The following is a 16,889-nucleotide window of genomic DNA, read 5'->3' on the forward strand; positions in this document are numbered from 1 at the left end:
AAAGAGTCTGAGCTGGGAGTAGAACCCAGGAGTGTCTGCGTCCCTTGCTTAACCCACTAGATGGCACCTCTAAATTACACCGCAAAACAGACTCCCACTAGGAGTGCTGTGGGAGCTGGGGCTAGGGGGAGCTCCCGGCTATGCCAGCCGAGCCTCTCCCAGCAGGGGGCGCTGTGGGGAGCGGGGCAGGGGCGGTGGTTGAGGAGACCATCCATTTCCTCTGAGGAGGAGTCCCTAGCGCCAGGCAGGAATAGTATTTGTTCTCTTCTAATGCCTGGGAGTCCCAGTCCCAGAGCAGGACCCCCACACCAGGTGCTGCACAAACATGAAACGAAAAGATGGTCCCAAGGAGCTGACAGCCTACGTTTGTTCTGCCCACTCTGAGAGCCTCTGACCCTCTGTCCCCCTTGCTGGCGTTCCTCCCCCTCCAGCTGCAGAGTAGCTTCCCACGCCCGAATCAGCGGCCGATGGATGCCCCTTCAGTTGGCCGGGACCCAGCTTGGTGCAGCTCTTTCTGAAGATACAAAATAAACCGGTGCAAAATCCGACTTGAAGCACATGTCCTCTGCGTTCCCAAGGACCCTCCTCCAGCGCACCCGGCCGGGCAGCCGCCCCACCCTCGACTGGGCAAGTAGAAAGTGCAGAGGCCTGAAGTGCCAGGAGCAAGGCTCCCGCAGCCACGGGACACAAGACTCTGCCCGCATGTTTAGTGCAGCTGCTTTGGGGACCGCCTGTGGGTTCCGACTGTAACCCTTGGTTCATTCTTTGCACAGACTCTGAACCGGTTCTGCCTCGGCAACGTGCCCTGGTGGCAGCAGCTCCCATCTGGCTTTCTGACCCCACTGCTTCACCAGCCCCGTCAGTGCAGACGCTGGCCCGGTTCAGAGCCAGCGTCCCGCCAGACGGTGCCTGTGTCGCGCTGGGCAGGGCATGGAAATGCAACCAAGCCGGTTCTTCTGCTGGCGAGGCTGGGTGGGCTCTGGGCTCGGAGCTGGGCACACAGCCCTCCCCACCCCCACACTTCCTCTCCCACTTGCTGTTCTGAGCTGGCCCTGCGCAGCTCAGAGCCCGTGGGGGCGTGCTGCACCCGTGGGGTGGACGACGAGTGCCTTTCACTGCTGGAAGAGGGCCAGCGTGCCACAATAACACCTCATCCGCACGTGTCTTACTGCACTTCAAACGGGGCCGTCCCAGGGCAGCCAGCCTCCCGCGGCGGGGAGATGCCAGCGGAGCCCCAGCACGCAGTCCGTGGGAGCCCTGGTCCCTTAAAGCCATGTGTTAGACAGCCAGTGGGGGATGGGGTGTGGAGGCACAAGACCCAGCCACTCCCCCAGGCTCCTGCAGGAAGAGAGCAGCGCCTGAGTTGCCACCCTGCTATTCGCCGAGCCCTCTGTGCCTTGGGCTGACAGCGTGGGAGAGAGTCCAGTGAGCTCCTAGCCTGGTCCCGGGAGCTGATCCATCCCCACTCCAGAGCAGGGAGCTGTCCCAGCCTAGTGCCTGGAGCAGATCACTGTGTTAGTGCCAGCAATAAATCACTGTCAAAGGTGCTCCTGCCGCTCCATCACAGCCTCTGCCTTTGCCAGCAGGGAGTTACCTGGGCCGCCCCAGCGGGCAGTACGCGAAGCTGCCCCACTGGCTCTGATCCCCGCCCAGTGGGAAGGGGACACTTGGACCCTGGCTCCAGCCAGCCTGCAATAGGGCTCTTCAGGGCCCCCAGCTGCCAGGTCTGAGCAGCATGGCTGGTACAGACTGCAGGCGTCTGGTGCTGGACTGACCCTCAGTGCCCTCCGCTTTAGCAAAATGTAGCTGGGGGCTGCTACGGAGCAGAAAGCTGCTCTGGAATTTGGAACAAGCATGGTCCCCTTTGCTGCCTCTGTGCCCTCCATGCTGGCACGTGGTTGGGCATCTTCGGCGCACTGTGAGCCCGCCGGGGCAGCCCGTGGCCCAGAGAGCGGCTGTGGGGTTTGCTTGGGAAGCGAGGGATGGGAGCGTAGCAGTGACCCCTGGGAACGCCTCTCTTCCCTTCTAGATGGGGCAGAGGAGGCTGAAGGCGCTTGGTGGCCTGTGTCATTTCACCCCTTTAGCAGCAGCGAATCCAAAGGCAACCGGGGTATCTTTTGGCTCCCAGGGATCTAAGCTCCCCCCGCCCTGGGAGCCCAGCCAGCTGCTCAGAACGTGGCCACCCCGTCATTTAGATCCCCACCCTCCGTGCTCAGACAGCAGCAGCTGGGGACGGTGGGGAGCTGGGCTAGCAGTAACAAAACACTGTCCTGCTCTGCCTACGGGGAGGGGGCTTTCCGGTGCTGCCTCTCAGCCACTGCTGACAAAGCAGTCGGTGCTCCCTGCTGACACAGCCCGGCCAGTTCATTTGCATGAACTGCCCCAGTTTCATCCCATGGGAATCCCACTGCAGTGCGATGTGGAGGCAAATTTGGCTTTGAGTGTGTGTGGCTGGTCCCCCTGCCAAGGCTAGAGTCTGCGGGTCAGTGCCTGATGCATGTGGCCAGTTCCCCTCCCCCTGCCAGGGTGAGGGGCTGCGGGTCAGTGCCTGGTGTGCGTGGCTGGTCCCCCTCCCCCTGCCAGGGCTAAGGGCTGCGGGTCCATGCCCAGTCTCACATGCCTCTGGCCGGGATGGGGTTGCCACCTAGTTGGTCCCCAGTGTCTAATTTGAAAACTAGCTGGTTCAAGCCGTGGCGATAGTTGGGCCCGATTCAGACCAGCTCCATGGAAGCCATTGCTGCCCCTGCCCGCCCACCCTGGGGGCTGAGTCTGTCCCCTTGAACTATGGGAAGTGTCTGTTACCCTTGTCAGCAATGGCTGCAGCCGGGCCCCGGGACAGGTCTAAGCCAGGGGCTTTGGGAGAGGCTCTCTTACGGCCTGGCAGGCGAAACCTGCTCCCAGCAAGGCTGGGTCAGGCCAGTCTGGCCAGTAACCCGCCTTTTCAGATAGGACTGACGTTTGTCCCTCCCGCAGCTGTCAATAACCCAGTCGCCACGGCACAGCCACCTCCAGCTAAGCTGACGGCCGTGGCCCAGCCCAAGCCATAGCGGGACAAGCCGGGACAGCCCAGCCGCTGTCCACGGTGGTTCTGGCGCGTAGCACCATGTGCCTCTCTGCGGCCCCATCATGTAGGAGAAAACAGAGCCCCGGCCTTCAGACAGGCAGCACATGGGTCCAGGGTGTTCATCACGAGGGCGCCCACGCGCCATCGCCAGCCCTGGATCTCTGACACTAAACACTGAACCTTGCTCCTGGCTGAGCCCAGGCGGCGCTCCCAGCCCCCTAGGACTTTGTGTCTGGTGCTTTCGCTGCCTCCGCAAGTCAGCGTGATCCACCCCCATTCCACGCCCGCCGCAGGCCAACAAACCAAATACAGCCCCGGCTCCAAGGAGCACCCTTGGCCTGCAACTACCTCCAAAGCAATAAGAGCAGCAGCAGGCACAGCGGGGGGGCGTGGCTTACACTCCCTCCCCCCAGTGCGGGGTCCCACCTGGGCGGCTCAACCCCAGCTACCTCAGCTCTCCGGGCTGCAGCCCGCCCGGGCTGGTGACACAGGGACAGAGCCAGGAGGAAGAGCAGGGACAGGGGGGTTGTCAGAGGAGAAGGAGGGAGGCTGATGAAGGGGTTGGAGGGGGGGGCCGATGGCGGGGTTCTGGGGGATTGTGGAGGAGGGGGGCTGACAGGTTCTTGGCAGGACAGAGGTGGGTTCTCAGCAGGATGGAGGTGGGGACTGACAAAGGGGTTCTGGGGGGCAGAGATGGAGGGAGCTGATGGAGTTCTCGGCGGGACAGGGGCAGGGTAGGCTGACAGGGATCTCAGATGAATCTCGGGGAAATCCAACATTTGTTACCATGTGAAGTGACTTTTCCTCATTTCTTTTTTAACTGTCCCGAGCCTGGGTGACCGAGCGTCCCTGGGAGCAGGTCCCGGAAGCAGCTGAGCAGCTCACCGCACCGTCTGGCCCGCGCAGGGCCCCAGGCAGCCAGCTGTTTCCCACAGAGCTTTTAATTATTGTATGTGGGGAGGGGGTTCATCGTCTAAGGTGTTGACTGTGGTGTCTCAATTTTTAAATAAATCTTTCAGCCCCGTGGTGGCGGTCGCTCTGTGGTGTACCGGTCAGTCTGGGGTCCAACGGGAAGTTACTGGTTCGGGCTGCGCTGCATTTTCTGTATGGCTTCACATGGAATATTGTGGGCTGCTCCACTCACCCCTGCCAAAAAAAAGCTACAGGGAAAAAGGGGCTCTGCGGCCAGGCATGCAGGGGTCTGCAGGGAGTCAGTGTGGCCTGAAGGAGAGTCACTGGCATTTGGGAGACCTGGGCTGTAGTGTTGGGTGACCTTGAGCAAGTCACATCTTTGTGTCTCTAAAATGGGGATCAGGATTCTACCCTCCTTTGTAAAGCCCTGTGATACCTGCAGATGAAAAGTCCTAGGTGATACTAGTATCCAGCCCTTATGTAGCAGTTTTCATCCATAGATCTCAGGGTGCTTAGCCCCATTGTACAGATGGGGAACCTGAGGCACAGAGCAGTGAAGTGACTTGCCCAAGGTCAGCCAGCAGGCCACTGGCAGAGCTGGGCATTAAGTTCAATATCCTGAATCCAAGTCCAGTGCTCCAGGCCACACTGCCTCCCCTAAGAAGTAGATATTTCTATATGTTCCTGCCTGGCCCCCTCATTGTCTGAGCACGAGACAGTTTCCATCTGGAGATGGAAAAGACTGGGAGAGAAGGAGAAAGACGTGATGAAACAGGTATGCCAGGTGCTCATATTTACCCTTCTAGTACAAGAGCAAGGGACACGGAACCAGCAAGGCAGCACGTTTAAAACTGATAAACGGACATTTGTAGCCAGTGCATCATTAATCTGTGGAACTGACTGCCACATGGACAATGAGGAGGGCCAGAGTTCTGTGAGATGAGGTACCAATGTACAAAGGCTATGAACACGCAGCCTTTAGCGTATGAGCCACCCACTATCTGCCTGGAGCCAGGAAGCCTCCCCTCTGGGGAAGCTCCTTGCAGAATTGTCTTTGGGGTTCCCTGCCTCCGAAGCACCAGGTCCTGGCCTCTGTTGGAGCCAGGATCCAGGCCTGGGAGCATTCTGCAGCTATTAGCGAGGGGCAGCGGCCTCTGGGCCATAACCCAGTGCCCCTGCTGAGTAAATAGCGGGGCTTCATTTGTTAGTCACAAAGGACGCCCCGTATCTCCCCGCAGCTGGGGTGGCGGGGAGCCAGCTCCAGCCTCTCACCTCCCCTGCACTCTGGCCCTACCGGGTCCCTTCCTCGCTCTTCTGTTGCATCCTTGCTCCTGGGGTTTAGCTCACACCTCTTGGGTTCTCTTCCAAGGAATCCTCTGGCACTGGACTAGCTGGGCCGCGTGAGGGCTCTTTCTAGCTGGGGTATCTCCTTGAGCCCACAGGTTATATGCAGGCTCGGCTTTCCTTGGGCTTGGGACATTATTTCACCTTCTGGCCTAACCGCTGCAGGGTTTGAGTTGCCGCCTGTTTCTGGGTCTGGCGCACGCAGCTGTTGACTCCTGGCTGCAGGCATTTGTTGCCCCGAGGGCGCTGTGCGCTTCCTTCTCGCTGAACCTGGTACCAACATGAGGATTTCACCCCAGAGCCGGGGAAGATCCCCTGAGAAAGGGACAAACCTGACAGTGCTGCTCTGCAGCCCCAGCACCCTGCCCTGCTCCCTGTCTCAGGAGAAACCCTTTGAAATAAGCACTGCCCAAGAGCAGGGAATTGGGTGAAAATCTCAGCACTAAAGTGGGGAAGGGCTGGCAGCAGAGACCAGGACACGCACTGAGGCTGATGTGCCACTGCTCATTCGTGGCACGGGTGTCCTTGAGCGGTGGGTGAAGAGGTGAGCAGGACCCACTGCTCAGAGCCCCCAGCAGGACAAAGGAGCCTCAGAGGGGCTGCTCCTCTCCCATTCGTAACCAGCAGCCGCTTCCAGGAGAAGCGGAGGGCGAGGAGCCGTGTGTCCTGGGGGTGAACGTCAGCAGCATCACGCCCTGGCCTTGCCTGCATTTGCATTTCCTTCCTGCAGCGCAGGATGTCCTGCAGCGGTTCCATGGGCCCCTCTGTTACTTGTACAGAGCCAAGGGCTTTGTTCGCCAGTGAGAACTTCCCCGTGCGAAAGGTGCTGGCTCCAGGCTGGAGCCTTCCTTTCTCCCTGCAGGCTCCGTATCGTTCCCTGTATTTAAGCCAAGGCGAGCAACAGCCGGTGCACGCAGTCAGGGCTCCGCAGGATCAGTGCTCTGCCCCCAGCTTTGGAACAGTCGCTGGGAGGCCCCCTTCACTGTGCCAGAGCCCGCAGGCGTCTCACTCTTCCTCCAAGGTCAATCACACGGCTTCACCACCTCTGGGCTGTCAGCACCCCTGCTCCACCCCCCAGACACAGCCCTGCAGCGACCCATCCACTCAGGGATCCATGCACCCCAGGAAGCATTGCCAAAGCCAGCGGGTTTATGAGTGAATGGGCACACAGCCCCGGGGGAAGCCCTCAGGCTGGCCTCGAGCACTGACGGGTGAAGCAGAGCCTGTTCTGGTCAGCACAGAGCCCAGCCAGGCTGTAGTGACCCCCTTTCTGCAAGCTCTGCGTCTCTGTCTGACCTTGGTCAGGCTCCATGTGAGAGCCCCCACCTCCTTCCAGCAGCCAACTCTTCTCCTCCCACTGCTGCAGTCCTTTGTTCTCCAGCTGGGGGCGCTACTCTGCCTCCCTGCAGAGAGGTGGGGAAATCCAGACCCCTCTGGGGCATTGGGTGCTGGGGGCACAGGCCTGGTGCCTGAGTTTGCCATTGTCTTCTCAAATGCTCCACTGATACGAGGACTAAGGCCCAGCCAGCTAGTTGCCACCCAGATCCATGTCTCCTAGTTTGGTGCGAGAGCAGAGCCCCTTTCCCACCCGCACTGGGTAACCATGCAGCGTATAGGTGAAACTGAGGCACAAATAGGGCTCATAAGAGAAAATTCCTTCTTCGTCTCCCACACCCATAGACCAGCCTGGCACCTCCAGAACCTCCACTTTACCAGTCTGCAGTGCAGGACGCAGCACTGTCCTCCTGGGCTGTGCCGGGGGCTGGCAGTTCAGTGAATAATGGTCTCCCCTCTGCTGTGGGCAGGCAGGGCGGGGGCTAGGCCTCAGAGCAGCCTGGGCTGGACTCACCCCTTTCTTTGGCAGTTGGGAAGGGTGCCGGGGGGGTTGAACGCATTAGGCGGCTGGCGGGAGAAGCAGGAAAGCGCAGTGAGCACTGTGGGGTCAGGGGGGAGGAGAGGAAAGGGGCAGGATGGGGACTGGATACAGAGCTGAGACCAGGGAGCAGCCAGAGGAGGAGGAGGCAGAAATGCCCAGTGAAAATTCATGGGCGATGGAGTCTAGCGAGGGAGCCCAGCCCTCAGAGAACAGGGACACGAGGAAACTGAAAACTACACATCCCATGAGGCCCAGCAGCACCACTTCCAAAGCAAATTAGTTTGGCTTTTGAGTGATCAGGTTTTCAACAAAAACCTATTTTTCCCCCCGCGGGAAGTGACGCTGTTTGCCAAAAACGTCACATACTTGGCAGCCCCAGTTTCCATCAGAAACCAGTTTCAATGGAAAAACTTTGGCCAAACCTAATCCCTAGTTTAAACAGCGCAACGACTGTTGGAGAAGAAAAAAATCACTGAACAACTGGACCAAAATTGTCAAACTCGGGCCCTTCGGGCCGTATGTGGGCCCTCAAATCCGGGGGCTGATTGTCACCGGTGCTGCTGCTGACAGGATCCAGCCGTGTGGCACGCCTGTAACCCTGGGTGCTTATTTCGGTGCCTAAACAGCCAAGTGAGTGCCCTGCCAAAGGTGGCCGCTTTTCTGCTGGAACTGCAGCCTTATGGCTGGGGCGCAATGGCCAACAGGCAGGGGCATTTCAGTAAAGCAGCCGACACGGTGTCTTGTGAAATCCAGCTTCTCTGCCTCATTCAGATGGAATGAGAATGTCGGAGACCAGAAAAATGGATGGCAGGGCACAGCAGCAACGGCGCGTAGCCGAGAGCGTGGCACATACAGGAGCCCAGTATAATAATGCCTGCATCTGTAAGTTTCACTCCATGCATCTGAAGAAGTAGGTTTTTACCCATGAAAGCTTATGTCCAAATAAATCTGTTAGTCTTTAAGGTGCCACCGGGACTCATTGCTGTTTTTGAGAAATAAGGGATGACTCAGAGGGAGCCGCCAGGCCATTAATGATCTGCAGTGGTTCTCAACCAGGGGTCCGGGGCCCCCTGGGGGGCTGTGAGCAGGTTTCAGGGGATCTGCCAAGCAGGTCTGTCATTAGACTCGCTGGGGCCCAGGGCAGAAAGCCAAAGCTCCACCGCATGGGGCTGAAGCCCGAGGTCCCGAGCACCACCACCCAGGACTGAAGCTGAAGCATGAGCAATTTAGGCTTGCAGGGGTCCCAGCAGCGGCCAGCTGCACTGGCTGCTGCAGAAGTCACAGAGGTCCCGGGAAGTCACGGAATAAGAACATAAGAATCTGTGACCTCTGTGACAAACTCTGAGCCATAGTTATAAGAAAAGGAGTACTTGTGGCACCTTAGAGACTAACCAATTTATTTGAGCATAAGCTTTCATGAGCTACAGCTCACTTCATTGGATGCTTATGCTCAAATAAATTGGTTAGTCTCTAAGGTGCCACAAGTACTCCTTTTCTTTTTGCGAATACAGGAAACACGGCTGTTACTCTGAAACCTTAGTTATAAGATTCCACTGTGTGATGTTACTAAGACATGTTCCAAGTCTGGGGAGTGGCCAAACCAGTTCCCCAGACACAAAGGGCAAGCTGACCCCTCAGCCAGGTGTAAACAAGCTCAATGGGCCAGCACCTGCGAAGTCACTGTTCTTTGGCAGGAAAAGGGACACAGGCAAAAAATCTTCCTGTTAGCGAAGAAATAGCATAGCAGTTCCCCTCCATGCTCTCTGGCTGTTGCCAAGCTCCCAGCTGGGTGGGGAGAGACGCCCCAGAGGTTCCCTCCCTTTCCCTCGGCCCACAGCCTTCACAACGTGCGAAGAACAAAAAGCAACAGCATTGAACTAGGGAGATCCCGGCTGAAAGCAGCTCAGCCAGTCCAGCTCCTGGAAGATGTGGTGAGAGCAACTTTGCTTTGAATTTACCCTAGTTTGTTACGTTAGGCGTTGGTGGCATTTAACCAGTTCTGACTTTTAGGCCTCCTAGTTTTGACGTGAACACAAGCTCTCTCCTTGTAGGTAATAAACTCATTTGGCTGTTTTATCTAAACCAGCGTGTTTGGATTGAAGGGCTGGGAAGCTCCATTAGGGAGAACAGGGTTTGCGCACATCATTTCTTGTCATAAGATGACAGCGTTCATATGAGCTTGTATTGGCCAGGAGAGGGCTGGGCAGTGCAGGGTGTCATTTCTGGGGGAAGCCTGGGATGGGGAGTGTGCTGGGGTCACCTGCCGTGTAATTCAGGCTGGTGGAAGCCTGCCTGTGACGGCACACAGACATAGCTGAGAGTGACTTACGTGCTAGAGGCTGTTTGTGAGCAGCCCAGGAATGGCAACAACCACAGGTGCCGACTCCGTGGGTGCTCCGAGGCTGGAGCACCCACAGGGAAAAATTAGTGGGTGCTCTGCACCCACCGGCAGCCCAGCTCCCCGCCCCTCCTTCTCCCCCTCTCCCCCCGAGCCCGCCTACCTCCCAGCGTGTGTTTGGCGGCACTTAGCGAGCTCTGGGAGGGGGGAGGAACGGGATCGTGGTGCGCTCAGGGGAGGAGGCGGGGCCGGGGACGTAGTTGGAATAGGGGCAGGGAGCGGGCAGAGTTGGGGTGGGGCCTCATGGAAGGGATGGAGTGGGGACGGGGCCAGCGTTACCAACAGGAGAGAAGAAAAACCTTTTGTAGTGATAATCAAGGTGGGCCATTTCCAGCAGTTGACAAGAATGTGTGAGGAACAGTAGGGGGGGAAATAAACATGGGGAAATAGTTTTACTTTGTGTAATGACACATCCACTCCCAGTCTTTATTCAAGCCTAATTTAATGGTGTCCAGTTTGCAAATTAATTCCAATTCAGCAGTCTCTCCTTGAAGTCTGTTTTTGAAGTTTTTTTGTTGAAGAATTGCCAATTTTAGGACTGTAATCGAGTGACCAGAGAGATTGAAGTGTTCTCCAACTGGTTTTTTAATGTTCTGATTCTTGATGTCTGATTTGTGTCCATTGATTCTTTTACGTAGAGGCTGTCCAGTTTGGCCAATGTACATGACAGAGGGGCATTGCTGGCACATGATGGCATATATCACATTGGTAGATGTGCAGGTGAACGAGTCTCTGATAGTGTGGCTGATGTGATTAGGCCCTATGATGGTGTCCCCTGAATAGATATGTGGACACAGTTGGCAACAGGCTTTGTTGCAAGGATAGGTTCCTGGGTTAGTGGTTCTCTTGTGTGGTTGCTGGTGAGTATTTGCTTCAGGTTGGGGGGCTGTCTGTAAGCAAGGACTGGCCTGTCTCCCAAGATCTGTGAGAGTGATGGGTCGTCCTTCAGGATAGGTTGTAGATCCTTGATGATGCGTTGGAGAGGTTTTAGTTGGGGGCTGAAGGTGATGGCTGGTGGCGTTCTGTTATTCTCTTTGTTGGGCCTGTCCTGTAGTAGGTGACTTCTGGGTACACTTCTGGCTCTGTCAATCTGTTTCTTCGCTTCAGCAGGTGGGTATTGTAGTTGTAAGAATGCTTGATAGAGATCTTGTAGGTGTTTGTCTCTGTCGAGGGGTTGGAGCAAATGCAGTTGTATCGTAGAGCTTGGCTGTAGACAATGGATCGTGTGGTGTGGTCTGGATGAAAGCTGGAGGCATGCAGGTAAGTATAGCGGTCAGTAGGTTTCTGGTATAGGGTGATGTTTATGTGACCATCGCTTATAAGCACCATAGTGTCAGGAAGTGGATCTCTTGTGTGGACTGGTCCAGGCTGAGGTTGATGGTGGGATAGAAATTGTTGAAATCATGGTGGAATTCCTCAAGGGCTTCTTTTCCATGGGTCCAGATGATGAAGATGTCATCAATGTAGCGCAAGTAGAGTAGGGGCATTAGGGGACGAGAGCTGAGGAAGCGTTGTTCTAAATCAGCCATAAAAAATGTTGGCATACTGTGGGGCCATGCAGGTACCCATAGCAGTGCCGCTGATTTGAAGATATACGTTGTCCCCAAATGTGAAATAGTTATGGGTGAGGACAAAGTCACAAAGTTCAGCCACCAGGTTTTCCGTGACATTATCGGGGATAGTGTTCCTGGCGGCTTGTAGTCCATCTTTGTGTGGAATGTTGGTGTAGAGGGCTTCTACATCCAGAGTGGCCAGGCTGGTGTTTTCAGGAAGATCACCGATGGATTGTAGTTTCCTCAGGAAGTCAGTGGTGTCTCGAAGATAACTTGGAGTGCTGGTAGCGTAGGGCCTGAGGAGGGAGTCTACATAGCCCAACAATTCTGCTGTCAATGCCTGAGATGATGGGGCGCCCAGGATTTCCAGGTTTATGGATCTTGGGTAGCAGATAGAATACCCCAGGTCGGGGTTCCAGGGGTGTGTCTGTGCGGATTTGTTCTTGTGCTTTTTCAGGGAGTTTCTTGAGCAAATGCTGTAGTTTCTTTTGGTAACCCTCAGTGGAATCAGAGGGTAATGGCTTATAGAAAGTGGTGTTGGAGAGCTGCCTAGCAGCCTCTTGTTCATATTCCGACCTATTCATGACGACAACAGCACCTCCTTTGTCAGCCTTTTTGATTATGATGTCAGAGTTGTTTCTGAGGCTGTGGATGGCATTGTGTTCCGTACGGCTGAGGTTATGGGGCAAGTGATGCTGCTTTTCCACAATTTCAGCCCATGCACATCGGCGGAAGCACTCTATGTAGAAGTCCAGTCTGTTGTTTTGACCTTCAAGAGGAGTCCACCCGAAGGACTTTTAATTCTAGGGAAACACAGGGGAAGCCACAAGACACTAGCCAAGCCCAGTTCTGCCCTGAAGAGTTACACCTCTCCAGGAAGGAAAAGGAAAGAAGCAAGAGGGGAGGGAAACTCGGCATCCGGGGAGTGCAATTTCAATCCCTAGTGAAGCAATGTAATAAACAGAAAACTCTGTAATCCTCTCCAGGGCACTGGAACTCTGAGCAGGAAGCAGCATGGGGAGAAGGGGTAAATCATCTCAGCCAAACAATAGCTTCTCTGAAACTGAACCATAAAGGTAGTGGAGAATGGGAATGCAGCAGCTACAATAGCTGGATATTAGTAAAGCGGGAGTTTATTACACTCTTAGCTGAAATGATCTCCCACTGGGCTGGATGTGACACTCCTTGGGATTGAAAACCGGCAGGAGGCTCAGGAATGAAAGGAAATGATCTGCAGCAATGTATCCTGTAGGAAGAACAGTGTTAGATCTGCTTTTATCAAATATCTGCCATTGAGAAGGAAGAGAGGGGAGTAAGTTGGGACCATGAACAGGGACATGGCTGATCCCAGGGTGTAGAAACGTGGGCAGGAAATAACAAAATGAGATTCATGGTGGAGAAATGCAGAAAATTCCTTTGGTGAAAAACCACGCAAAACAAACCCCCAGCCTGGAAGCAGCGCTGCTGAGCGGGAGCTTGTGCTTTGGTAGCCACGAGTTGTGCAATAAGCCAGTGATTTGTGTTAAACAGAGAGACGGCAAATAATGGAGCATGGGTGAGTTGGCTCATCGCTACAGGGTACATTCCTGGCACAGTCTAGCCTGTTCTGGGCACAACATCACCAGCAAGGCACTGACCAATTAGAGGGAGTCACAGAAGAGCAAAAGACTGTTCATTGTGATGGAGGGCACCCAGACTTTGAGTCCCCAGGACAGTCAGACAAGTCAGTCTCAGCCGCATCCTTCTTGGTAAATAGCTGGAGTCTCCCATTAGGGATATCAACACCAGGGCATCTTCACTGTAGTTAGCCCAGGCTCTTGTCCCCTCCCCTCTGTATACAGAACACTCTCTCCTGGGCTTTCCACCCGGGCTAGCTGCCCCAGCTGAGGGTGGGTTCGAGCATGGTGCTGCTTTCACTGCGGCTGGGAGCCTGCTCACTTTGCCGCAAGATGCAGGCTAAATCACTCGAGTGCTGACTGTCCACCTCTGCCTTCCCACAATCCCCCCCAGGTGCCCAGGACAGGCGTGTTCCACAAATGCACTGGGAAAGAGTCATACAGCGGCTCACCTTACAGCAGCACAAAGAACCATGGGCTATGCCCCAAACATGCTAGCGACCCACAGGGGAGCGCAGCACCAGTGGGGACGCAGGAACTCGGGCAGGGCTTTGCAGTGTGGCTGCTCACAGCCAGGTTAGACTAACCCAGTGCTCACGCCTGGTGCTGATCACCCGGGCTAATTCTGCGGGGAACATGGAGTGTAGCCAGCAGCAGCTGTCTTCTCTCGCTACCAGCAATTCACAGACCCCCTGGAATGGAAGGGGCCTGTGTCCGTTCCCCCTACAGCAGTGGTTCTCAAACTTTTGTACTGGTGACCCCTTTCACATAGCAAGCCTCTGAGTATGACCCCCCTTATAAATTAAAAACACTTTTAAATATATTTAATACCATGATAAATGCTGGAGGCAAAGCCGGGTTTGGGGTGGGGGCTGACAGCTCATGACCCCTTATGTAATAACCTCACAACCCCCTGAGGGGTCCTGACCCCCAGTTTGAGAAGCCCTGCCTTACAGCGAGGCTGGGTTAACTGAGCTCACTCCAGGTCATCCCCACTAGATGGCAGCCAGGCTGAGCCTTGAATAGGTGCAGTGGTGATTCCCCAACCTCACTGAGCTGTTCGCTACCTTGTTCTCATTCTCCGTAATTACAGGGCCACGTTCTGCCCAGTGTCAACTCCAGACTTCAGAGAGCTGAGGCTGCAAGTGGTCCATGACATTTGGCTTAGTGCTTAACCCACATTTCTCTATTAAAACCTAAGCCCATCACTTCTGTCTTTGGCACCAGTGCTAAGAACAGATCCCTCTCCCTCTAGAGCAGCCCTTTTTGTCCTTAGGGATGAGCAAGAGACACCCATCTACACCACTGCAAGGCAAGAACATCAGGAAGGGAGCAGGGTTCTTTGGCATGATACATGGAGGGTAGAAATAGGACTAATGGGGTGAAGTGATGAAAGGAGAATTTAGCTTTGTTGCTTTCTGGACTACTCCTATGGCTGGGGCAAGGGAGTAAGCGACTCCTGGGACCAGAGGTGTCCTTGCCCCTCTCTGTTGTGCTGCTTTCTGGGCACACTCTCTCTGGTTTCCCTGTCTCATTGCCTGTGGTTACTTTTATAGGTGGTTTTACCATGTTCTTGAAAAGCGATGAGTGTAGGGACGGGAGTGGCAGTTTGGGTGGTTTTAGAGACATCAGAACTCATCTTGGGGCCATTTTAAAAAATACTTGTCTGTGCTTGTGAGCACCTCTTCCCATGGATTGTTTCTGGCCATTTTAACCCTCATTTCCAGAGATGCCGAGAACCAGCAATTCCCTTTAGCTCCGGTTCATCAATTTCATACATTCCAAGGGAAAAAAGGACCATTGTGACCTTATAGTGTGACCTCCTGTAGAGCACAGGTCAGAGACCTGCCCGAACTTAATTCCTAGAGCAGAGCTTTGAGAAAAACATCCCATCTTGGCTGAAAAATTGTCAGTGATCAAGAATCCACCAGGACTCTTGGTAAATTGTTCCATGTTCAGCTGTGGGTGCTCAGCCCTCCTAGAAATCAAGCTCTTGGTGCGTCCCAGACTGGTCTGATTGTATTCCCAAAGCAGAGCTAGGAGAACCATAGGGCTCTATAAGGAGTATTTCTACCTGAAACACCAGCCCTAAGAGGCCATGAAGTGGTACAAGGACATCATCCTCTGCAATGCAGGCTCCATCGCAGCCCCGATTGGTGCTATGGCATCAGAAGCCCTCAACTGGCAGATAAATCCCCAGCTGTCTTAACCCACTTCTGCTGCAACACCCAAAGAATCATCACAATCCCTCTTTCTGCCATCGAGGGGCTGCAAGGAACACTTGATTACTAATCAAACTCAATTCAGTGCCTGCTAAGCCAATGGCTACAGTGTAGGACTAATTTCAGGTTTCAGAGTAACAGCCGTGTTAGTCTGTATTCGTAAAAAGAAAAGGAGTACTTGTGGCACCTTAGAGACTAACCAGTTTATTTGAGCATGAGCTTTCGTGAGCTACAGCTCACTTCATCGGATGCATAGTGTAGGACTAAGGTGGCAGAAAAAAAGGGAAGAGATGGGGAAGGGAGCGACTGTGTCTGAACCTGAGGACCGAGGTATAATAGCATCTGCAGGTGTCTCGCCCACAGAATTCCTTTGTACATTGAAAGTTGGCCTTTCACAACGTTCTGCCAAAGGGTCCAACATTCATGTGCTGGCTTTGCCTTTGAGAGCGGAAGGGGGAAGTGCCTTTTGTTCCTTTAGGCTTTGTGTCTGCATCCTCTGACCCTCCCTCCCTTGTTAGTCTTGCAATCGCTGGGCTCTCATCTTTGCTGTAGGCCGGGAACATCCAAGCTATGGCCCTTGAGGAGGTTAAGTAGATAATATGTATTTGATTACGAGCTGAAAATGTGTCCCTGAGCCCCACCCTCCATTCTTAAACTGAGGTATCTGGATCAACTGCATTGCTGTGTCCTCCCCAGCAGCCTCCTACCACTTTCAGCCCTGCAGCCCCAACGCAGCTCTGGTGTGAGCTGGCAGAGCTCTGAGAAGCTGCTGTCTCTTGTCTGCATCACAGGGGAAGGGGAGAAGGGAGTGCTGGATGCTCCATCACCGGCATCCCTGCTGGGCTGTAATAAATAAGCAGAGGTGGGAGTGACATTGTGATATCTAACGACAACCCCCTGATAGCGGCGGGGTGGAACTCAGCCTGGCAAAAGATGGCTCCCCTCTCCTACAGGGACAGCCCTGGTGAGGGAAAGCACAGGGGAACCAAGAACCAGTTACAGCTCTCCCAGTCTCCGCCCCAGCCCTGGCACAGAACAGTCTGGGAGATGCTGCTCTAACTTATGCCAGCTGGCAACGGTCCCCAAGGGACCACACACCAACTGGGGACAGCCAGAGCGAGCACACTCAGGGCCATCCTTACCCAGACGCAAAGTACGCAGCTGCATAGGGCACCAGGAAATTTGGAGCACAAATTTCCTGGTGCCTTGCACAGCTACATGCTTCTCTAACCCCTGCTCCTCCCCAGCCCCGCCCCGCCACGCCCCCACTCCACCCCACCCCTTCCCCAAAGCCCCTGCCCCACCCCACCGCGCCCCCACCTCTTCCCACCCCTGCCCCGTCCCCACTTCGTGAGGAGTGCAGCAGGGCTGGGCCTGCACTCACCAGCATTGGGAAGTGCAGCAGCCTGGCCCCAGCCTCACTGCCGGTGAGTGCTGGGGGACGGTTTCCCCCTGTTCCCCAAGCCAGCCCCCCGTAGAGGCCTGGGGCCAGCCCCACCCCATGGAGTCCTGGGGCCCCACACCTCCCCCTCTCCCACAGGGCGGGGGCTGCGTAGGGCCCCAGAATAGCTCGGGGCAGCCCTGAGCACACTCCAGCCACTTCCTTCTCATCTAGGATTGTCAACTTTCTAATTACACAAAACCAAACATGCCTGCCCCAAGGCCCCTGCCCTTCTCCAAGACTCTGCCCCCGCTCAGTCCATCCCCCCTCCCTCCATCGCTTGCTCTCCCCCACCCTCACTCACTTTCACTGGGCTGGGGAAGAGGGTTGGGGTGCAGGAGAGGGCTCTGGCTGGGGGTGTGGACTCTGGGGTGGGGCCAGGGATGAGGGGTTTGGGGTGCAGGAGAGGAGTCCGGGCTGGGGAAGGAGGTTGGGGTACGGGGGGGGGGGTGCGGGCTCTGAC

General features: G+C 55.3%; 1 protein-coding gene across 10 annotated transcripts in view; it reads left to right on the plus strand.

Annotated features, from left to right (window-relative positions):
• Positions 1 to 4,090, plus strand: part of HIP1 (huntingtin interacting protein 1) — a 163,375-nt gene extending 159,285 nt beyond the window's left edge. For all 10 annotated transcript variants that reach the window (XM_037880879.2, XM_043531270.1, XM_043531269.1 and 7 more), the window contains one exon: positions 432 to 4,090. In XM_037880879.2, coding sequence (XP_037736807.1) covers positions 432 to 442 — 11 coding nt within the window. In that variant the 3' untranslated portion in view covers positions 443 to 4,090. The remainder of the gene's footprint in view (positions 1 to 431) is intronic.
• The last annotated feature ends 12,799 nt before the right edge of the window (positions 4,091 to 16,889 follow it).

Source organism: Chelonia mydas, chromosome 17 (genome assembly GCF_015237465.2).
Source record: "Chelonia mydas isolate rCheMyd1 chromosome 17, rCheMyd1.pri.v2, whole genome shotgun sequence".
NCBI lineage: Eukaryota > Metazoa > Chordata > Testudines > Cheloniidae > Chelonia > Chelonia mydas.